General features: G+C 42.0%; 2 protein-coding genes across 6 annotated transcripts in view; one reads left to right on the top strand and one right to left on the bottom strand.

Annotated features, from left to right (window-relative positions):
• The window catches only part of LOC134345467 (cilium assembly protein DZIP1L-like), a 237246-nt gene that overhangs the window by 183127 nt on the left and 30109 nt on the right, over nt 1-24010 (top strand). The gene's annotated exons all lie outside the window — the stretch shown is intronic.
• Nucleotides 554-23851, bottom strand: LOC134344871 (claudin-18-like). Its single transcript, XM_063044990.1, has 5 exons — nt 23632-23851; nt 12167-12331; nt 11516-11621; nt 8443-8553; nt 554-1295 (listed from the first exon to the last, which is right to left on the bottom strand). The coding sequence occupies exons 1-5, from the start codon at nt 23849-23851 to the stop codon at nt 1115-1117; spliced, it is 783 nt and encodes a 260-aa protein (XP_062901060.1). The 3' UTR covers nt 554-1114.

Below are 24010 nucleotides of genomic sequence, written 5' to 3'. Positions count from 1 at the left end.
ATACTATTGTTACTCATTTAGGCTAAAAATGTTCCTTCAGTAACTTGTACAATAAAAAAGACTGAAGGGAACTTATAAGGAGGAGGGTAAATTGCACCAGAAGGTGGAGAGTCGAAAGGCAACATTGGATGGGATTTGGGGACTAGGGGTTGAAGTGAAGAGATGGTAGGGTACAGCTGATAACATGAAATGAATGGAATGGGAGGACAATTTTGAAAAGGTGGAAAATACAGGTCAAAACTTGGAAGCTATTCTCAAGCCCAAAATCAAGAATATTATGTTGGAAAGTTATTGAAGCTGGATAAAGATCACTTGACATTTGGACCATTTGGCTGCACTTCCCTGCTGGTGACTGGGTATTATTCAGTGTGAGACAATGAAACCATTCATGTTCCACAGAACTCATGGCATCATGTCATCAGGATAAGGAAGAGGAAGGGCTTATTTTATCCAATAATACTCCAGGATGCATTATCCACAACATTTGCTTTTCAGCATGTTTCGTAGAACATGGAGCAGTCCAGCACAGGAACAGGCCAGGCCCTGTGGCCTGCGATGTCTGTGCCGACCATGAGGACAAATTAAACTAAACTTATCTTTCACCTTGTTGCCCAGGAAACATGTCTATTTGTATCTTGAATCTATTCAGCAACCATGGTAACCATGTTCTTATTCTCTGGGTGAAGAGTTTTACCTAACCTTTAGCTTTTATATGGTGGTTTATGTGGGAACCTTAATGTGCTGTAATCCATCCTAGGGGTTCATTGGTTAAAGATGAATTCAGACTCTAGTTTCTTTCAAAGTATTTTTGAGTTGATGTTCAACTTCAGTGGGGAGGCAGGCTGGCTGGAGATGGATTGTCCTCATTGTGCAGCTTGGCTATTCAGTCTGTGAGTGGTCGTGTATAGTAACTGGGCTAGCCTGCCACCTGAGTCAACCGAAGGAAGGTGTTGTGACACTCTGTACATTATAGGCATTTAAGCACACACAGTGTGATGAGGTAAAGAGGAGGGGTGAAAGTTGAATCTGGGAATTATCATTAGAACCTTGTAGAGATGGTTGCCTTTCAGAATTGCCCCAGGGTCATGCCAGGGTTACGATGAAACCATCAAATTTATACATAATCGTATTTCCCTTGTTTCGTTTCCTCATTGGTGTTGCGATTGTAGGTGGACCTGTCGTCAGTGTAGGTCCTCTTTACTGGAGTCATTTCTGCTTCATAGTGGGTGCTGGTTTTGTAGCCGGGCTTGTAGGGATGTCCTCGACTTGGTGCCTTGTAAATGGTGGAATTGTACCTGCATAAGAGTATGAATGAATTTATGAGTAGGAATCGGCTACCAAGCTCTTCAGTGTGGCTGATCTAATTGTAAGATCAACACTTTCTACCCCTGATGACCTCGCATCTGCCAGCAGTTCCTTCTGTTGTGTCTCTTGAAGATGCTGCTATTCTAAAACTGTTGATCCTGATATTGTACAGGGGTGCAGCGCAGAAACAGACTCTGGCTCATCGGGTCCATAACGATCAACAGCCATTAATCCAATTTTGATCTCACTTTAACGTCTTCACATTGCTATCAACCATCAGATCCTATTACACCATAATCACAAAAGGAAATTTATATAAACCATTTACCCTGTGAGGCTTTGGTTCTACCCACTGTGTCACTAGGCTGCCCAAATCATTTTCAATTCCAAAGCACAACCACATTGAACTCTTCTCTTATGTAGTCGGATGGCTCTTGACGTGAGTTGGCAACAGCACATGACGAACATCGAGCTGTATAATGACCTAAATGTAATAGTAGTAGTGATGCTCACCAGTAAAATCGAGGCGAGAAGACTGCATCTAGCGGGGCACTGTCTACGCCACCCTGAGCTACCTGCCAGCCTAGTCATCATATGGGAGCCCAAGCACGGGAGGATGAACCCTGGGCGCCCTCCCAAGACTATGGTCAACACGCTCCTAGAAGAGAGCGGCGCGGCTAATGTAGATGAACTAAACACACTGATGAGAGAGAGGGAGAAGTGGAGAGTCCGTCATCGTGACCGACGCCGGCCCCCTAGGCCTGAGTCAACATAGTAGTAGTAGTACTTATGTAGTTAAAAAAAAGCTCTCTCCAACCTGTAACCCTTCACCTTTGTTCTGTGTGTGGAAACGAACTGTTTCCTCATGGGTGGGGTTCTATCATGGGTTGCTTCCTATGGGATGGCTATACATGCCAGTTTAAATGGAGCCACTGTAGAGGTCATTTGAATCCTGACTGATCTAATGCCTGGATATAACAAAGGTGCTGAGCCTGGATGGGACACCCCAGATACCACTTTACCAGACAGCTGCTATTTGAACCCCAAATTTGGCAAATGGATGTAGTTACTGAAACACAGGCAGTGCCAGCTGTGAGCTACCTTCCACCATACTCTATTACTTGGGTGGTACAGTGTCACAACCAATAGCGCCACTGCCTTGCAGCACCGGAGACCGGAATTCAATCCTGACCTCAAATGTTGTGGTCACATGTGACCGCGTGGTATTCCATTTTCCTCGTACTCCTCAAAGATGCACATATTGGCAGGTTAGTTGCCCCTGGTGTGTAGGAAAGTGGTAGAATCTGGGAGGGAATAGGTTGTTAGGAAAATTGTTTGTGGGATGGGATTGCTCCATGAACCAGCACAAATATAACGACCTGAAAGAGTTCCCATTATCAAAGGAAATGGGGGAGTCTCTCTATGGATACTATTTGTCTTTACTCTTGCTGCTTTACACCATCACTCGTTAGCTACTTATCGCTCCCCCTTCCCCACCACAACGCAAGCTACATCCCTCACCGACAGAGACCCATGTTGTTCATTGTGCCTTTGCTGATATTCGTCCTGTTCCCCTGTACCACTGGGGACGGCGTGGTATGATAGTGTAGCGGTGAGCACAGAGCCTTACAGTACCAGCGACCTGGGTTCAATTCCTGCCTCTGCCTGTATGGAGTTTTCAGTTCTCCCCGTGACTGCTGGGGTTTCCTCCCACAGTTTGAAGGCGCACCAGTTGGTAGGTTAATTGGTTAATGTAAATGGTCCTGTGATTACACTAGGATTAAATCGGGGGATTTGCTGGGCCGTGCGGCTCGAAGGGGTGGAGGGGCCTATTCCGTGCTGAATCTCAATAAATACATTTCACATGGTGAAATTCATTTGAATAGTAAGCTGGAGAGGATGAATAAACTAAATAGTAAGACATATGTCATAGTGTCTGAGGTGTTTATACAATAAACCTGGATAATCCATTAATGGATTATTGGAAATCCTGATGATTTATTTTTATGTTCAGCGGTGCTGATTCCTGGGTCATGGTTAATATCATCGGGGCCTCAGTTCTCATACTCCGTCCAACGCAACAGTGCCCTAGTTTCTGCCAGTCTGTCACCACCAATATCCCAAGGATGTTGGATTATCAGAGTTCTACTGTCCCTGAATTCAAAAAGGGAAGCCAAGTTGATAAGGTAAGCCAGCAGAAGCATACAATTTACAAGTGGGAATACAGAGGAAGTAGGAACAGATGTGGGTGAGATCTTGCGTAAATTCTTTCATCATCTCTACTCTTCTGCCTATTCCATATCTTCCTCCATTTAGGTTGTGCTCAAAAATGTAAGTTTTAAAGATCCAGGGTAACAAAGCATCATCATACCCTGGAAGTAGAGCAGACACAAAACACTTGACCTTGTACGCGAAGAAAATAGTCTTCACCTTGGTATTAAGTAGCTGCTGTCTTATTCTGAAACTGTGACCTCTATTTCAAATTCACCAAAAGCAACTTCTCAGGATTTACTTTTCCAAGGATTTTAATACACTCTGACTTCCAGTCATTCTTCTATCTTTGTAACCAGTGGACCTTGACCGTACTCCTTTTAAGGCAAGTATAACCCCCCTTGGGTAAAGAAGGCAAGGCAGCACCACTAGTTCAGTTTTCACAGTAACTTAAACAGTGACTCACAGGATAATGTACCATTTGCTTTTCTAACTGTGTGGTTCTGTGTAAGAGCACTGCTCAGTCCCTCTGAATACAAATGTTTGTCTCTGACTATTTAAATAGAATGGATTGCTTAGTACTGGGGCAGCTTGCCTCTTGCTGATATCCCCACTCCACAGAATGGTCAGCTCACTGTGCTTTCCCATTCTTCCTGGAAAATAGAGGATTTCCCATTTCCCATATTATGGCCTGCCCTCCATCTTCTTACTAATTAGTATATTATACGAGTATGTATTCAGTTTTAAAAATTCTTTGGTTGTTCTTTGAATTTCCTATCTATGTTACGTTGATTTATCAACCAATTCTGTTGATACAAACGTTTGTACTAATCCATCACTATAACTGTTTTCCAAACTTAAATTCATTTGGCATACCGGTGCTTTCCTGAATACAACTTGTTCATTTCTAGCAACACACATCAAAGTTGCTGGTTAACACTTGCAAAACAGAGTAGAGGTTTCATTTCTACTCTATTTTGCAAGTGTTAACTAGTTGTTACATGTTAATTTTCCAGTGTCACAAGTAAACTGTTGAGCATCTGATTAAACGCCTTCTACTAATCTGGATCCACCTATCCAATGGTTTCTCCATATCTCCCTTACCGGTTACATCCTCAAAAACCTTAATAAATCTTCCTCACATAAAACCACGCTGACATGATTCATTACATTGTGACCTCAATTACGGTCACAATTTCTCTACCATTCGTTTGACTCATTTCCCTGATTTCCCTCAGTTTGCTTTCTTGAACATTTGGATCCCATTTTGTACTTTCCATTGCACAGGAAGTGTCTGGGCAATGAGAACCCATACATTAGATGATCTGGCAGGTGAATGTGTGGCTGAAGGTGCAGGGGCAGAGCTTCAGATTTGTGGATCATAGAGAAGGTATGGCCTGTATAAAAAGGAAGGCTTACACCTGAACTTACGTGGAACCAATGTCCTTGTGGGCGGGTTTGCTAGAGCTGTTGGGTAAGCATTTAAGTAGGCAGGAAGATGGGAACCAGGGTGAAAGGTCAGATGATGGAGCATTTGGTGTATAAGTGGATGCAGTCACAAGGGCAGGAGTGGCTGTTGGATGTTCTGGGGTTTGGGTGTTTCAAAAAGGATATGCAGGGAGGCAACGGAGTTGGGGGAGTGATTTTGCTAAGCAGTGATACTATCTCAGCTGCAGAAAGGGAGGATATTATGGAGGAAAAAAGGTTTCGATGGAGCAGAATTTATTAGGTAGTCCAGGAAGGATTCCTGACACAATAAATGGACAGGCCAAGTAGAGGAGAGGCCATACTGGATCTAGTACTAGGCAATGAACCTGGTCAGGTGACAGATCTCTCAGTGGCTGAGCATTTCTGAGACAGTGACCACAACTCCCTGACAAGGTTTAACTTAACCTTGGAGAGGGATAGGAGCAGCCTGTATGGGAAAGTGGGAGAGGGGGGAATGATGATGCTCTTAAGCAGGAACTTGGAAGTGTAAATTGGGAACAAGTGCACTAGTGGAAATGTGGATGTTGTTTAGGAAGCATTTTCATGGGGTTCTGGATAGATTTGTCCCACTGAGTCAGAGAAAGGATGGTAGGAAGAAGGAACTATGGTTGACAAGAGAAGTGGAATGGAAGTCAAATGGAAGAAGGAAGCATACTTAGGAGAGCTTGAAAAGGCCTTGCTGAATAGGACTAAAGAAAACTCTAAGGTTTGTGACATGGATGTGAAGAACAGGCAGATGACTAGAGTGAGTGTAGACCGATGAAGGATAGAAGAGGAACCATGTGCCTGGAGTTGGAGGAGGTAGGGGAGGTCGTTAACGAATTGCTTTGCTTCAGTATTCACCAGTAAGAGGTCAATATAGATCAGGCTGATATGCTGGAACATGTTGATTCAGAATTGGCTTGCCCACAGAAGACAGAGTGTAGTCGTAGGTGGAGCATATTCTGCCTGTAAGTCCCATGACTAGTGGTCTTCTGCACGGATCTATTGTGGGACCCCTGCTGTTTGTGTGCAGAAGGTGTGTAGTGTTTTGGCCTTCTTTAGTCAGGGATTGAGTTCAAGAGCCACGAAGTGATGTTACAAATCTATGAAACTGATTGCTTTACAGGAACGATATGGAAGCTTTAGAGAGAGCGCAGAGGAGATTTACCAGGATACTGCAAGATTAGAGATCAAGCCGTATGAGGAAAGGTTGAGCAAGCTGGGGCTTTTCTCTTTGGACCAAAGGAGATGAGAGGTGTATAAGATGATAAAAGGTATAGATAGAGTGGTCAGCAGCACCTTTTTCCCAGTGCAGCAAAGGCCAGTGTGAGAGGGCGTAATTTTAGTGACTGGAGTATAGGCATTTGTCAGAGGTAGTTTTTTTTAAACAAAGAGTGGTAAGTGTATGTAATGCACTGCCGGGGTGCTGATAGAGGCAGATACATTAGGAATATTTAAGAGACATTCAGGCACATGAATGAAAGGAAAATGGAGGGCTATGTGGGGGAGGGGTAAGACTGATTTTGGATAAGGTTAAAAGTTCAGCACAACGTGGTAGGCTGAAGGGCTCGTACTATTGTGTACTGTTCTATGTTATGTTCACTGTTTCTGAAGCTGCTTCTTCTAAAATCTTACCAAGTCTGTCATACCCAGGAGGATTGCTGGTTTCCCCACCCGTTATCAGCTGGGATCTTTCTTGACCTAATAACCTCTGTGGAATACCAATAATCGTCATCACATTTTCCTTTAGTGATGATCTTGAGTAGAGTTCTTTGGTTGACTGTGGAAATAACTTTTCTGATTGATAAAAACTTCAAATAACTTTGAACACTACTGGACTTACTATTGGCTCCAGTTTCTCTCGTCCCTTCTCAGAAAAGGAACCCTAAATTCCTGTTGAAAATCACTTCTGGCTGATCTCCAGACTTGTGATAATTGCTAGAAATAGGGCATCATTATGACCTCTGCTATGTAATTAAATATTTTGGCTTAATATTAAAATGGGGCAACTCTTTTTCCCTTATTAGGGAAAGAGAGAGCCTGTGGTATGTCGAATACCGGGTGAATGAGTAGCCTTTGGAATACTGCAAGTCGGTGTCTTATATTGATGCTTTGCTGCACACTTGAGTGCTCAGTGGGGGTGCTGATGCTTTTTTGCTGCTGGTGGTGGGGGTGTCGTTGCTTTGCTGCTGGTTATGCGTGGTGGGGGGAAGTTGGGGGGGCTTCCGGGTTCTAACATTTAACTGTCATTCATTCTTTGGGCATCCTCTGTTTTCGTGGATGTTTGCGAAGAAAAAGAATTTCAGGATGTATATTGTATTCATTTCTCTGACATTAAATGTACCTTTGAAACTTATTGAAACATAGTTCATGGCAAAGTTACATAATACAAAAACAAAGTGTTCTGAGAAAGAAGGATGAGGTTGAGAGAGGGTCTTTGGAGGAAGAAAAGACATATGGTGTTCCAATCACAAACAGGAGAAAACCTGCAGATGTTGGAAATCCAAGCAACACAGACAAAATGCTGGAGGAACTCAGCAGGTTAGACAGCACCTGTGGAAAAGAGTACAGTTGACCTTTCAGGCCGAGACCCTTCACCAGGACTGGAGAAAAAAAGATGAGGAGTAGATTTAAAAGGTGGGGGAAGGGGAGAGAGAAACACAAGGTAGTAGGTGAAACCGGAAGGGCGAAGGATGAAGTAAAGAGCTGGGAAGTTGGTTGGTGAAAGTAATTCAAGGCTGGAGAAGGGGGAATCTAATAGGAGGCCATAGAAGAAAGAAAAGTGGGTGGAGCACCAGAGGGAGGTGATGGGCAAGCAAGGAGATAAGGTGAGAGAGGGAAATTGGAATGGGGAATGGTGAAGGAGAATTGTGGAGGGGTGGGGAGGATTACCGGAATTTTGAGAAATCGATGTTCACACCATCATTGGAAGCTATCCAAAAGGAATATAAGGTATTGTTCCTCCAACCTCAGTGTGACCTCATTGTGACAGTAGAGGAGGCCATGGATTGACGTATCAGAATGGGAGGTGGACATATCGGAATGGGAACAGGGTGTTCCAATGGTTTGGAGTGCCCCCATCTTGTAATGATGAAGATTGGTAAAGAATGGGAGGGATAGTATTGGAAAATTGCAGAGGAAGCACGAGAGGGCACAAATAATGAAAGGGTTTATTTGAAAAATCCTTTATAAGCAGTTCTGAATTGATTTTTATTCTTATGGTAGGATAAACTGAGAAGAGAGAGATGAAATGGGAGAAAGAGTATGACATGCAGACTATTTTTACTATGGATATGACTTTGCATAGCATATATGAACAGCTACCCTTTATGTGGAATGAAGGCTCTGAATTACATGGAATTCATAGAGCTTATGTGTATTGCAGATTAAAGTGATGTTTTATTAAAATGACGATGCACATCCCTCTGGTAGCACTTTGGATGTCCAGTTACTCACCGAGTCTCTTCAGGTACCATCCCTTTACAGGCAATGCACATCACGATTCCACCAATAAGGAGCAGGCCTCCTGAGACCCATCCCACAAACAAGGCAGAACCAAACGTGTATCTGTGAGGAAGAATGGCCTTGTCAGTCTAAAACCTGACATCAGTAAGACATGCACAAATCTATTAAAGAAACACCCTACCAAAGCAATACCATTATGGGTAATTGATTTGTTCAAATTAACAGCAGAAAATGAGCTAGGTTTGCATGAAATCTGAAGAAAGTTCTTTCTTATTGGACACATTAGAATGTGGAACAATTTCCAATAAAAAATTGGGCATAAAGTTTAGATACGATTCTCACCAAATCCAATCAAAACCTAAATCTCACCTTAGTTTAAAATCCATAATGGGTCAATGTTAACTCCTTCAAACAAACAGAAAACTAAACCTAATCCCCATTACTCAGAACCTATTGTGTTCATCTTTTCCAACCAGTTATGTATCCAGCTCTATTTTCAGTGAATTGGTCAACACAGCAATGTGATTGCTCACATTAGAACCTTTGATTGCTTTTCTTAGGAACTAGAGTGGAGGGCTGACTTTGTAACACCAATATTGAACTGTGGTCCAAAGCAAGAACCAATGACTTTGTCTGAATCCACATATTTTGGTCGTTGTTGGAGGTACATGAAAATTGGGGTTGTAATCTTGGTTAAGTTGTTGAGATGTGATATTTTAAATGGGGGATTAACTCAATGCCCCATCTTTCCTTTAATTTAATGTAAAGGATCTCATGAGACTATTAACACACAAAGGAGTTGGGCTTGTTTTTTTTATATCTTGGGCAAAGATTTATCTTTTAATTGATATAATTAAAAATACTTGTCTCATGCTGCTTCAAAGTTTAAAATAAATTTTATTACCTAAGTACTTATATGTCAACATGTACACCCCTGAGAATTATTTTCCTGCAGCCATACTCAGCAGATCTATAGAATAGTTACAAAACAGGATCGATGAAAGAGTAACCAGAATGCAGAAGAAAACAATCTGTAGAAATGCAAATATAATTAAATAGCAATAAATAATGAGAACATGAGATGAAGAATCCTTAAAGTGAGATCATTAGTTGTGGAAACATCTCAATGATGGAGCAAGTGAGTGTAGTTATCCCCTTTTGTTCAAAAGCCTGATGGTTGAGGGATAATAACTGTTCCTGAACCTGGTGATGTGAGTCCTGAGGCTTCTGTACCTTCTTTCTGATGATAGATGCTGCTTTCCTGTGACAATTGTCTATGCAAACATGCTCACTATTGGGGAGGACTTTACCTCTGATGGACTGGGCCATATCCTATTTCTTGTAGGATTTTCCATTCAAGGGCATTGGTGTTTCTATACCAGGCTGTGATGCAGCCAGTCCATATACTCTCCACTACACATCTATAGAAGTCTGGGAAACTACAGTAAAACTCAAACAAGCTGAGTTAGTTTGTTTAATCTGAATTAGACTGTGCAGAGAGCCAGATAGTCTGGCATCTTACTTGATCATTAGTCTGGATTGTGAGTTAGAGGTCCAGGTGGTGAGCGGGAATTGGCTTTGGGAATGTGATGTCAGCTGGGATCCAGAGTGCTGGTACATACAATTTCACTGTGATAAAAACGTGTTTGGGTATTAATCGCAGTAATATCCGTTAGTCCAGAAAGTCTGCAAATCAGCACAACCGAAGTCCCAAAGACATCAGATTATTTACATCAGATACATCAGGGGTTTTACTTTTTCTTATTTTTGTGCATTGTTTTGTAAAATCTAAAATTGCTGAATATGTAACATAATTTTGAAACAAAGGAAAGCCATGTAAAGAAATATAATTTCTCGTGATGAATTTAAATTGTGTTTAAGATGATGAAAGGCATTGATCATGTGGATAACCATATAAACCATATAACCATATAACAATTACAGCACGGAAACAGGCCATCTCGCCCCATCTAGACCGTGCCGAAATCTTACTCTCACCTAGTCCCACCGACCTGCACTCAGCCCATAACCCTCCATTCCTTTCCTGTCCATATAGCTGTCCAATTTAACTTTAAACAGCAACATCGAACCTGCCTCAACCACTTCTGCTGGAAGCTCGTTCCACACAGCTACCACTCTCTGAGTGAAGAAGTTCTCTGTCATGTTACCCCTAAACTTTTGCCCTTTAACTCTCAACTCATGTCCTCTTGTTTGAATCTCCCCCACTCTCAATGGAAAAAGCCTATCCACGTCAACTCTATCTATCCCCCTCATAATTTTAAATACCTCTATCAAGTCCCCCCTCAACCTTCTACACTCCAAAGAATAAAGACCTAACTTGCTCAACCTTTCTCTGTAACTTAGGTGATGAAACCCAGGCAACATTTTACTAAATCTCCTCTGTACTCTCTCAATTTTATTGACATCTTTCCTATAATTTGGTGACCAGAACTGTACACAATACTCAAAATTTGGCCTCACCAATGCCTTAATCAATTTCAACATTACATCCCAACTCCTATACTCAATGCTCTGATTTATAAAGGCCAGCATACCAAAAGCTTTCTTCACCACCCTATCCGTATGAGATTCCACCTTCAGGGGAACTATGCACCATTATTCCTAGATCCCTCTGTTCTACTGCATTCTTCAATGCCCTACCATTTACCATGTATGTCCTCTTTTGATTAGTCCTACCAAAATGTAGCACCTCACATTAGTCAGAGGCTTTTTTCCAGGGCTGAAATGGCTAGCAGGAGAGGGCACAGTTTTAAGGTGCTTGGCAGCAGGTACAGAGGAGATGTCAGGGGTAAGTTTTTTATGCAGAGAGTGGAGAATGCGTGGAATGGGCTGCCAGCGACGGTGGTGGAGGCGGGTACGATAGGATCTTTTAAGAGACTCCTGGATAGGTACATGGAGCTTAGAAAAATAGAGGGCTATGGGTAACCCTGGGTAATTTCTAGAGTAAGTACATGTTCGGCACAGCATTGTGGGCCGAAGGGCCTGTATTGCGCTGTAGGTTTTCTGTGTTTTCTATGTCTTTTTTCTAATTCTTGAACCCTACCTCTGTAGAGCTGGTCCCTGAGCTCCAAGCATCGATGTGTTCACTGTCCAGAAGTTTGTCACCAACATATTTGCGTAGATTGATACTCCGGCTATACAGCAAACCCCTGTGCAGGTTGAAACAAGAGGTTTTAGTCAAGTGGGAAGCTGGTGAGGATATTCATGAACCGCTATTTACTCGGCTAGAGTACTATCAGCATTCTTAGGTACTGTACTATGGGAAGAATAGGAAGTGACATGTACTAGAAATAAGGGATGTCACTTGGGTGCACATGGTGACAAGATTGTTCTCCCTGGTGGTGAGCAGGGAAGGGGAGATTTAATCTCTGTTAACATTCATGAGGGGCTTTGATAAAGTGAGTGCTTCTACTATTAAGCGAGTCAGTAAGCAGAGTAACTGGCAAGTTGACATTAACTTTTTATATTTATTTAAGTTCCCGCCCCACTCTTAAGTCTTTACTATGGTGTAATATTGAAAACTATTCAAATGGGACTTCTTTCTATTTTAGTGCTTATTGAAGTATGATAGCCTAGGGGAGTCTTTCAGCTGACCAGTGTTGGTAGCAAAATGTCCTGGCGATCTCATCCATCCCACCTCGCTTCTCCCCCACACCCCCGGCTATGTTTGGCTGTCTCGTGAGGCGCGCCCCACCTGCGATGATGAACAGGATTCCAGAAGTGAGTGTGAGGTTGGCCTTTGTAGCGTCGTCCATGGTTCCCAGTCGAATACACTTGAGGGCCAAGATGGAGACCAGAGAAGCGATCAATGCGAGAACGATGGAGACGATCATCAGAGCTCGGACGGCTTGGAATGTAGCTGTCAGCAGAGAGTACAGGTGTGAGTATATCAAACGTGTATAGAATGCTTCAAACAGCCTCCCTTGGTTGAAGTGTATCAGACTGGAGGTCATCAGTTTAGGCTAAGTAGAGGAGATTTGAGGAAAATTCTTTTCCTCAAAGACTGGTTGGAGTCTGAAAAATATTGCCTGATAAGCTGGTGATAATCGAGGATCTCTCAACATTTAAAATACAGCTGAGCAGCCACATGAATTGCCAGTGAATGGAAGGCTAGGGAAAAAAGTGCTGTTAATTGGGATTAGTGTAATTGGTTGGCCTGAGCATTGTGGGCCAAAGATCCTGCTTCAGTGTGTTGTGACTTGCTGAGATAGCATCTGAATGTTACCTGGCAAAGTAAATCTGTAAACACTTGGCAAAGAGTGCAACATGGAATAAGGAAATGACTGAGAGGTGAAATTGAACAGTGGACCTGTAAAATCACACGACTGTACTCAACAGGCAGAGCTTATAACAGATGCCGGAAGGATTCTTCTGTACCACGTCCAATTTCACACTCACCTTTCAATGCCTTTATTGCTAAAGCCAATGACTTACGGTTGTGCAGTCCGTAAGGACTAGAGTTAATACATGAGCTCTGCTATGTTAACTGATCTCTGAAGAACAGTAAAGTCAGTCTGTCCTTTTCTCAGTCAGGCACATAATCAACTCAGTTTCTTGCTCCTGATAAATGCCCTGCAGCCTCTGTTCAAAAGTATAGGTATCAGGATCGAATTGCATAGCCTGACAAAGTGATCTTGTCAAAATCCAACATTCATTATTGAAGGGGAATAATTTTGATGGTCAGACAACAGTAGTGATGTTGTGGAAACATAACTATTTCCAAGCTCTTCAAATCCTATACGGCCCTCTGTTTGAAGATACAGCTATCAGGGTGCTGGGGCTTTATAAGGCATTGGTCAGACTGCACTTGGAGTATTGAGAGCACCTTTGCCCCCGTTATCTAAGAAAAGTTGTCATGGCATTGGAGAGGGTCCAGAGGAGGTTCATGAGAATGATTCTGGGAATGAAAAAGTTAACGCTTGAGGAGCAATTGATGGCTCTGGGCCTGTACTTGCTGGAGTTTAAAAGAATGAGGGGGATATTTTGTTGAAACCTTTTGAATATTCAAGGACCTAGACAGAGTGGATGTGGAGACGGCATTTCCTGCAGTGGGGGGAGTCTAGGACCAGAGAGCAAAGCCTCAGAATAGAGGGACATCCATTTAGAACAGAGATGAGAAGGAATTTCTTTAGCCAAAGGAAGGCCAAGTCACTGGGTATACTTAAAGTGGAGGTTGATTAGTAAGGGTGTCAAAGGTTACAGGGAGAAGGCAGGAGAATGGGGTTGAGAGGGATAATAAGTCAGCCATGATGGGTTGGCTCAGCAGACTCCATGGGCCTAATTCTGCTCCTAGGTCTTATTATAGAAGGTGGGCAACACATTGGCTTGCTGCCAAGGGAGACGTGCATCGTGCAAAACTCCACACTGGAAGGGGTGTCTTGAAAGAAAAAAAATCCTCTCATTTCTTCAGGGTTGGTTACAAATTGCGTAGTGGGCAGGAGCCACGTAGGATTGAGTGGTTGAAAGCAAAAAGTACTAGAACAAACTGCAGTTTTGTTTGTGAGATGCATCCTTAACTTCTCATTCCACAATCCTGGTCCATCATCTTAGTGTTTATCTCCATGACCCTGCCGCATTCTGAATTCATTTCAGCTTCTGATCATAGTCATGGAGTTGTTCAGCACTGAATCAGGCCCTTTGATGACTCTGTTCACTTTGCCCAGCTCTACTGACCCCACTGTTCTACATCCTTCTATGCCTTGTCAATTTAAATGTGTATCAAAATGTTTCTCGAACTTAGTAATTGTGTCAGATTCCACCAACTCCTCTGGCAGCATGTTCCAAATATCAGTCATAGTGTAAAAAAAAACTTACCCCTTAGAGATTCCCTTTAAAAATCCTACTTCTCACCTTAAACCTGCGCCTCTTGTCTTTGATACTCCTAACTTGGAGAAATGGACTCTGACCACCTTTCACAGCGTTATATGTTTCTGACAGATCACCCCTCAGCCTCATTGGCTCCCAGAAAAATAAGCCCAGTTTATCCAATCTCTCCCCATAATGAAAGTCCTCCAATGTTGTTGGATCTCCTCTGCTCCCTCCAGCACGACCATATCCTTCCTATATTGTAGAGACCTATACTGGTCAGACCTTGAGCACTTTGATTTGCCCTGGAGCTGCCTAACTTGAGTCTCTTCCAGGCACCACTTTATCCTCCCCCTCCTCCTCTTTTACCCAGTCACACTTCCTGATCTCTCTGTCCCTGCCTAGCTGTCAGTTTGTTTTCATTTGCTACAGTAAAGGTAAACATATATCTCAGTATGAAGTGAAGACTTTTCAAGGATTGTACAGATCACAGTATGCTCCGTATATTCAAATGCCAATTTAAGCATTAAGATGAGGGAGGGAAACTGGGTCCCAGCCAATCAGAAGGGGGCTGGAGCTTGGTGAATTAGGAGGGAGAATGAGAAACTGGCCACAGCCAATGATAAGGGAATGGGGGAACTGGCACCCCAATGATTTGGAGGAAAGTGCAACAACAGTATTATTTAGTGATTCAGATGCTGAACCATTGAGATTTCTGAATGTTCAGATTACGGGTTATTGGAGATAATAGTGGAGAAATTAATTGAAACTCTCCCCCTGCTCTTTTCTCCCCTGAAGATCTATTCACCACACTGCCCATCTGATATTGACCATTGCCACTACTCATTCCACAGCCCATCCCTCTGGACCAGCACCATGCTTGTTGAGATCAAAACCCAGCATTAACATCCATGGTAGTGCTGTTGTTTGTGAACTGTCCTCTTAGCCTGCAGAGGACTCTAACACCTCTTTCTACTCCCTGTGGACCCTAACATCAATAGCAAACATCTGGTCCTTCATGTCTGGTCCACCGTGGGCTGACCATCAAGCTGAAGTCAGCTGAGGGGCCTGTCTTCATGCTGTATGTCTCTGTGACTTGTGGTCTACATGGGGCAATGACAAAGACAGATTATAAGCAGAACTATGAAGAACTACTCTTGAGTACTATCTAATGCCCTTAAAAGTTGGCACTGGTGAATAGGATAGAGAACAAATTGTGTGGGTTGGAGATGGCAAGGGAGAGATGGGTTTCAATTCATGGAGTACAGCCACCAGTGGTAGTTGCTCTATTGGGATAAGCTTCACTTGAATTATGCTGAGACTAGTTTTCCATTTTAATTATAAGACTGAGTTTGTAGGTAAAGCATTTTGACTGTGCGGCTGGTTGTTTGAAGGTTGTTTTAAGTCAAAGGAAAATACTTATAATGTTGTCAAAAAGAGCAGTCAGCCTAAGGATTTGGAACTTTACAGAATTCAGCAAAGGAGCACCAAGAACCTTGAATAAAGGAAAGGTTTGGAGGGGTTTGGGCAAATGGAACTAACTTAGATGGGAATCTCAGTCAGCAAGAACCAGCTGGACAGATAGGTCCATTTCTGTGCTGTATGAATCTAAATTAACAAGTGAAAGCAAGTTAAGAGTAATCTAGCTACAAATAAAAACATCACCAAACTATCTATGGGAATGCAAAAGGGAACAGATTAGCCAAAGTCAATGTGAGTGCTTTATAGAATGAAATAGGAAAATTAAACTGGGGAATAAGGAAAGGAAGAGTCATTATACAAACATTTTGTATCTACCTCCATGGAAAAGACACAACACAGAAAATTTTCCTGAAACAGCAGAGAGCATAAGTTCTAGAGAGAATGGAGATGAAGCTGGCATTACTAAATGAATGTATTGGGAAAATGAGTGGAATGAAATGAGTAAGTATCTGGAACCTGGGGAGTACTTTTTTGAAAGTTAAGAGATTGACAAGTTTTGGTGTGTAGAGCAATCTAGTTATATGAATCATTGAATGCTAACATAAAACGAGTGGTTAGGAAGGCAAATAATATGTTAACCTAAATTGCAAGAGGATTTGAGTACAAGAGGAAAATATAAAGTCTTGGTGAGACCGTATCTTAAATATTGTGTGTAAGTCTGATCTCCTTACCAACAGGGGGATGTCCCAGCACTGGAGAGAATGCAACAAAGGTCCATTAGAGTTATTCCCGGATGAGAGGTTTATCTTATAAGGAGAAATTAAGCTGGCTGGACCTATATTCTCCTTCATTTATAGGTTTGAGAAGTTATCTCACTGAATTGTAAATTATTCTAACAGGGATAGATAAGGTACACACAAGGTAGGTTTACCTTTGATCGAAATGTCTAATCTAGGGAGCTTCAGAATCAAAATACGGGTGGCTCTCAGGATTGAGGAGAGAAGATATTTCTTCACCAGGAATTAAATGGATCTTTATACGGCAAGGGATGTGAAAATACAAACATCTAATAGATGGATAGTTATTGGATATTGAAAACATGAAGAGATAGTTAGGAAGTGTAAAAGACTTTTGCTGATGTGAAAGGTCAGACGTAAACTTATTGATTGGTGGACTGGACATGAAGGACCAGAAGGCTTATTCCTGTTGAAGGCGCTAATGGGCAGGGATTTTCTGGCTATAGACTCAATAATGATAAATGACCAGCAATATAGTGGGCAATTCAGGATGGACTGTGACTTGGAGATGAAACTAGATTGGGGTGTCCTTGTGTTTCTTCTGGCCATGTCCTTGGTGGCAGAATAGTAGGTTTGGAAGGTCCTGTCGAAATCACTGGGGAAATTTACTGCTGTGTACTCTGGATGGAGCGCACATTGGTAGTTGGGTGCCAATTAAGTCCTTGCACTCAGCCGCTGGAGAGTATTTTGTCACTCTCGATGCATGCCTTGCATTTGATGGAAAGGCTTTGGAGTGTCAGAAGTGAGTCTTTTACCTCTAACTTTGATTTGCTATTATAGTTGTAGAAATTAAGTGGTTGGTTCATTTGGATATTTGATCAAGGTATGTTGATTAGAAGGACTTGAAGATGGTAATGCCTATGAACATTAAGACTAGGTGTTAGAATTTATTTGTTTGGAGATGGTCATTGTCCAGCATTTCTGTGGAGTAAATATTACTTGCCACTTGTCAGACTATACTTAATTGTTGTCTGGGCCTTGTTACATGCAGACAGGGTTCTTCATTTGCTGAGGAGTTATAGAATTGAGCATCGAGCAGTCATCAGTAAACATCCCCACATCTGACCCTATGGTGAAGGAAGGTCAATAATGAAACAGCTGGAGTTCTGAGGAACTCCTGTAGTGATGTCCTGGGATTGGGATGATTGACGTCCAACAACCATCACCTTTATTCTTTGTGCGAGCTATGACTGCAATCTTTGAAGTGTGATCCCCATAATGCTTCAGAGAGAATAAAGTTTGGTTATCTCTGTCTTAGTAGGTAGATGATTACTTCTGCTTGAACATTGACTCCATAGTTCGAGAGTCTGCCACAAATGTAAGCATGTCTATCCTGCCAAGATGACTTGGAATCTTGTATGTTTCAATCAAATCTCTTCTTCCTCTTCTGTACTCCTGGGGATTCTAGCCCAACCTCTCCAATCTTCCCCATAGGGAAATTCCAGGTATTGATCACTTAAACCTTTCTGAATGGTTTCTCTTACATTAACATCCTTGCTTAAATATTCTTGCACAGGATTCCAAATAGACCACATAGCCAGAAACAAGCCATCTGAAGTCTGAAGTGGAGGAAGTGCTTTGAAGTATCTAAAGATGCCAATGAACATTTGCAGAAACTCAAACATAGCTTCCCTTTTAGTTGAGAGGCAAACTCTGACATTGGTGCAGTTTATAGTATGTTAGGCTCCTAATATGGTTAATGTAATATGCCACTTTATCTGTGGGAATCATTACAATATTAGATGCCATGATGCAGGAAAGCTCATTCAGGGTATTAATTCTATGTTGGTGTTAACTTTCATGAACAACTTATAAAGCCATAAAGTAGTACAGCTTGGAAGTGGACCATTCAGCCCATTGAGTCAGTGCCAACAATCAACCAAACATTTACATTAATCCTACAGTAACCCCATTCTAATTATGTTTATGCATCAGCTCCAATAGTCAGATACTATTTTTTCAGAAAATTGAATTTTGACTGTTGGGATCATTACAGTGCCTTGGTGTGATTTCCAAAGCAAAAGAGGTTTACCAAAGAGGTTGCTTGGATTAGAGAATATTAGCTATAGGAAGAGGTGGTACAAGCTGGGGTTGTTTTCTCTGGCGTTCCGGAAGTTTAGGGGAGATCTGATAGAAGTTTATATAATATAAAAGTTTATATGATTATAGATAGGGTAGAGCCAGAACATTTTTCTCAGGTTAGAAACCTGGAATACTAGAGGGCAACGAGGGGGAATGTTTGAAAGGGATATGTGGGTTAAGTGTTTTTTGCAGGGATTGGTAGGTGCCTGGAATGTGCCACCTTGAGGTAATAGTGCACGCAGATACAACAGTGGCATTCAAGAAGCTTTTAGACAGGCACAGGGATGTGCAGGAGAAGGCATTAGTTTAATTTGGCACCGTTGTTGGCATAAACCTTGGGCGGAAAGGCCTGTTCTACTTTCTGTGCTCTTAACAATTCCCTCTGTTGAACTACTTGAGCTTGGTGACCCAGGGACCATGGAGCCCAGCTAGAAGTCCTAATGATTTCTTGCCTTGCTCTTCGGCAAGTTTTGAAAGTGAATTCAACAACTTCTGCTATGAAATGAATTGACCATGGAAAAATACTGGATTGTGTTCAAAAACCCAACTGTTTCACTAAAGTCCTTTAAGTAAGGGAAGTTGCAATCTTTACCAGCCTGGCTTGAAAGTAGGATTAACTCAAAGCCAGTAGGAGTCTCTTAAAAGGCCCTATCGTTCCCGCCTCTACCACTGCTGCCGGCAGCCCATTCCATGCACAAGTCCGAGTACTAATGCATGTGGAAGGGCATTATATGGGAAGTATCACAATTTCAGTTTGTGTTAGAGATGATCATGGTATCAGAATGTCACAGTATCGTTGAATGTCACCGTAGTGGAGTATGTCATGGTGTTAGTGAATGATGGGATTTGTCACAGTATTGAAGTAAGCCACAGTACTGCGTCTGCCATAGTAGCAGAGTGCGTCAGAGCATTGGTGAGGTTTGTCACAGTTTCGGTGAGGTTTGTCACGGTTTCGGTGAGGTTTGTCACGGTTTCGGTGAGGTTTGTCACAGTTTCGGTGAGATTTGTGACTCTGTTGGTTAGCTTTGTCATTGTATTGTTCAAAGTTCAAAGTAAAATTATTATCAAAGTACATATTTGTCACCATATACAATCCTGAGATTCATTTTCTTGTGAGCATATTCAATAAATCTATAGAATAAAAACCATAACAGAATCAATGAAGGAGTGCCTAACTGGGATGTTCAACCAGAGTTCGGAAGACAACAAACCATGCAAATACAAAAAGAAGACATAATAATAATAAATAATTATTATTATGGTGAGCTTTGTCACAGTATCGGACCGTGTTCACAGTAATTATGGAGTTTGTAACACTCGGAGCCTGAGACAGTATTGATGGATATGTTGTGGTTATTTTGCTGAAGTGAATTGCAGTGTGCACTACTTTTAATGATAGAATCGTGCCTTAGAGTTGTTATGGTACAGAAGGATGCCATTTGGGTCATTGAGTCTGTGCAGCTCCTCTTTTTTTCCTTTTATCTGCCATGTTCCCTTGCTATTTCCTCAGATGCCTGCCAGCTAATTTTTTTCTTGAATATCAATTCAATTTTCTCTTCTAAGCCTCCGTTTTCACCACCTTATTGATAATGAGTCTTGAATACCTGGTCACTTAGACCAGGTATATTTTGTTCAAATTTTTAAATGTGCTGCCTGGTCTTGAACCATCTACTACTAGGAGAATAGTCTCTTTATATATCCCTTCTAAACCATTTTGATCTTGTAAATCTGAATAAATCTCCTCTTAACTTTCCTCACTCCAAGGAGACCCAATCCAGCTTCTCTTGTCTAATTTTGAGGTGGAAATCCTCATTCCTGAAGCTGTTCTTGTCAATTCCCTCTGCTCCTTCTCTGGGACTGACTAGAGTGTGCTAACCAGGAATGGATATGACATTCCCATTGCAGCCAAGACTGTTTTATATAACTTCAACGTAAGCCCCATGCTTAAGTTTATGAAGTCTAGGATTCCATAAGCTTTATGGACCACTCTTTCAAAATGCAATGCATCTTTCAAAGATTTATGCACATATGCACTCATGTTCTCAGTTCCTACATCCTCTTAAGCTACATCATTGATTTTATCTTAGAGCCAAAGAGAATTATTTCATAATTCCTGTATTAATTTTCATCTGCCCCTTAAGAAGTGCTGCAACAAAAAGAACACCTGGGAAGTCTAGACCAGCGAGCCTAACATCTGAGATAGGTAAATTACTAGACAGAATTCTCAGGGATGAGATGTACATCTATTTGGAAAGACAAGGCTTAATTAGGAGTAGTCAGCATGGCTTTATTTGTGGGAGATTATGTCTCAGGAATATGATTGAGTTTCTTGAAGTGACCAAGAAGGTCAATGTGGACAGGGTAGTAGATGTGGTCTATATGGATTTCTGTAAGATCTTTCATTAGCTTCTGCATGGTAGGCTACTATGGAAAGTTAGATCGCATGGGGTCCAGTGATAGCTGGCTAATTGGATACAGAATTGGCTTGGTGGAAGGAAACAGAGGGTGATGGTGGAAGATTGTTTATCAGACTGGAGTTTTGTAACTAGTTGTGTTCTCTTGGGGTTGATGTTAGACCCATTACTATATGTCACCTATATCAATGATTTGCATGAGAATGTACAAGGCATGTTTAGTAAGTTTGCAGGTGACACAGAAATATGTGGTGTTGCAGACAGTGAATATGGTTATCAGGATTTTCAGGGGGTTCTTGATCAGCTGGGTAAGTGGACTAAGGAATGGCAAATGGAGTTTAATTCAGGTGAGGTATTGCATTTTGGGAAGACAAATGCAGATAGAAATTTCACAGGGAATGGGAGAGCCTGGGGAATGTTGTAGAAGAGAGGACTTAGGAGTTATAAGTACATGGTTCCCTGAAAGTAGTATCTCAGATAGACAAGGTAGTGAAGTGCTTGCCTTCGTTTGGTGAGGCATTGAGTATAGGGGTTCAGATGTTATGCTGCTATTGATTCCGCATATGGAATATTGTGTTCAGCTTTGGTCACCCTATCATAGGAAGGAGTGCAAAGGAGATATGTCAGGATGTTCCTGGGACTCAAAGGACTGAGCTATGGAGAGAAGTTTAGCATTGGAGTGTAGAAGAACGAGGGACAATCTTACAGAGGTGTGTAAAATTATATAGATAGGGTGAATGCACACAGTCTTTTTCCTAGAGATGGAGAATCCAGATCTAGAGAGCATAGTTTAAGGCGAGAGGGGGGAGATTTAATAGGACCCTGCTCACCCAGAGGTTGGTGAGTACATAGAATAAGCTGCCAAAAAGAATGGCTGAGGCAGGTATATTAACAATATTTGGACAGTACTTGGTCCGGTACATGGATTGAGGGATACGGGCAAATGAGACTAGCTTAGATGGAAATCTTGGTTGGCACGAACCAATTGGTCCCAAGGCCCTGTATGATTCTGTAACTCATCTGCCTGTTCAACCAACCTGTCTATGCCAGACTCCCTCCTCGCTAATAACTGAACTTCCAGTCTTCATGTCATATAATGCAGAGTGTGGGTGTGTGGAACTCTTCCCACTAACAATTCTTGGGGCTCAGATCTGACGTTGACCTTATTTCAACTCTCATTACCATGGGAATTCCTACCCAAGTATTGGAACTCCCTTTTGCAGCCGGATTATAAATCTCTAACTGAGTTATTGATTGTCCCTTCAGCAAGCTATAAAGGGATGTGGAACAAGGGCAAAAGAATGCGTTAAGGCACTCAGGATCTAATTGTGTGTGAGACTGACATTAATCTGGTTGGCCTCCTAGTGTTTCTGAGTATTTTGCCCACTTTGCCTGGTTAGCTTTGTAGATGAGATATGCCACCGTATACTCTACATGCAGGTAATAATTGAATCTGTACTCGTATCATTCACATAATCAAAACGTTCTAAGTTTTTACAGCCAATAAAGAACTTTTGAAGTGTCATCACTTTTGCAACAGAGAGGAGTCAATTTATATACGAGGATCGACAGCAGCTCTGAGTTAGTTGTTCAAGTCAATCGATGTTTTGTATGTGCTTTGCTGAGGAGGTAACATGGCTACTGGAAGAGCTCACTAGTCTTCATGTGACAACTGAGTACAGTTAATCCATAGAGGATGGATGGAATCTTGGTCTAAATCTCATCCAGATGACACCTCCAAAATACATTTTTTCCATAGTTCTGAACTGAAGGACCAGTACAGATTCTGTACTCAATATCTGAGAACCTCTGTCTTTCTGAGCCACAGTTACTTTTCTGCAGCAGAGGCATTGTCCACTTATTCTCTCAAACACAGCCTTGAATTTAGCAAAATCTACTCCTTAAAATTCATTGCTGTACCTACCAAAACCTACTTAACTCCGTCACTGGAAGTCTAACTCCTTTATACATTAATGGCTCCATCCAAGCCCACCCCTTGAGCAGAGTAACACACCCATAAGCCCAGCCCTTCCTCCCACAATGACCTTGATTGCTTGAGTACATGAGCACACCCATCGAAATCCTTCCCTAATTACTTAAACCCACCTATCGAAACCCAATCATGAGTATAGTCGTTCTCTCCTAGAAACTTAGGTCTTGCATATTAGCTCCCCCAACAAAGCCCCACCCTAAAGTATGTTAACACTCTAATTAATCGTCAGCCCCTTAGTCCATGAATTTCCGCTCTGCAAAAACACATTCCTTAATTACAAACACCGTTCCCATAAAACCATGTTGCTGGTAAAGTTCAACATCTTCATAAATAATCAATCTTTCTGTCCATGAACCTTTCAATTATGGGACCTAATTTTATTTTAATATAAAGTTGATCAGTTATTTGTTAGATTTGCTATTAATGACAGATACTTATTGCAAATATATTTCAGCAAAAAGGAATATGAAAGAACAGTGCTAGTTTATCACAGAAGGGACTTCTGAAGATTTTTTTAGCCGTTCAAATGAAAATATAAATTTGGATCATTGCTTGTAAAACCAGCAGAGGCGCAGTGCTGGGTATGAAAGTTTGACTAACTGCCTTTGAGTGATCCATAATTCTCGCTATTCTGAAACGTTCTTACCTGGAAGCCCTAAGACGGTAAAGAAGGGGCGACATTCTGTGAAGCCCGATGACTGTTGCACGCAGGTTTTCCACAGCCCCATGTAGTTGTACACACTAGTCACTAGGTCCTGACCCAGATCCTCAGTGCTCCACATGTTCAAGGCAGTGGCTATAATTGTCCCAGTAAAGCCCAGAGAAGCAACGGTGAAGCCCAGGCACTGGCACATTGTGGTAGCCATGGTTGTCCTCCTAGCAGCAAGCGGATCCGACACGTCTGAACTGCTGGTCTACTGCCGATCAAATGACCTAGCCCCTTGCATTCCCTAACGACGTGGCTTTTGTGACTGAAACTTATCAGCATTGAATTGGTGAGTCATACGTATATTTACTCACATTTG

This window comes from Mobula hypostoma, chromosome 4 (assembly GCF_963921235.1).
Source record: "Mobula hypostoma chromosome 4, sMobHyp1.1, whole genome shotgun sequence".
Classification (NCBI taxonomy): Eukaryota; Metazoa; Chordata; class Chondrichthyes; order Myliobatiformes; family Myliobatidae; genus Mobula; species Mobula hypostoma.
This window is presented reverse-complemented; position numbering and strand designations above follow the sequence as displayed.

Bases quoted from the DNA above. Each gene is read 5' to 3' on its own strand.
- LOC134344871 (XM_063044990.1), bottom strand. From the start codon at position 23,851: ATGGCTACCACAATGTGCCAGTGCCTGGGCTTCACCGTTGCTTCTCTG. The intron at 12,332-23,631 runs GTAAGAACGTTT...CTCTGCTGACAG, and splicing joins TACCGTCTTAGGGCTTCCAG to CTACATTCCAAGCCGTCCGA. The intron at 8,554-11,515 runs GTAGGGTTCAAG...TCTTCCTCACAG, and splicing joins CAGGGACCAGCTCTACAGAG to ATACACGTTTGGTTCTGCCT.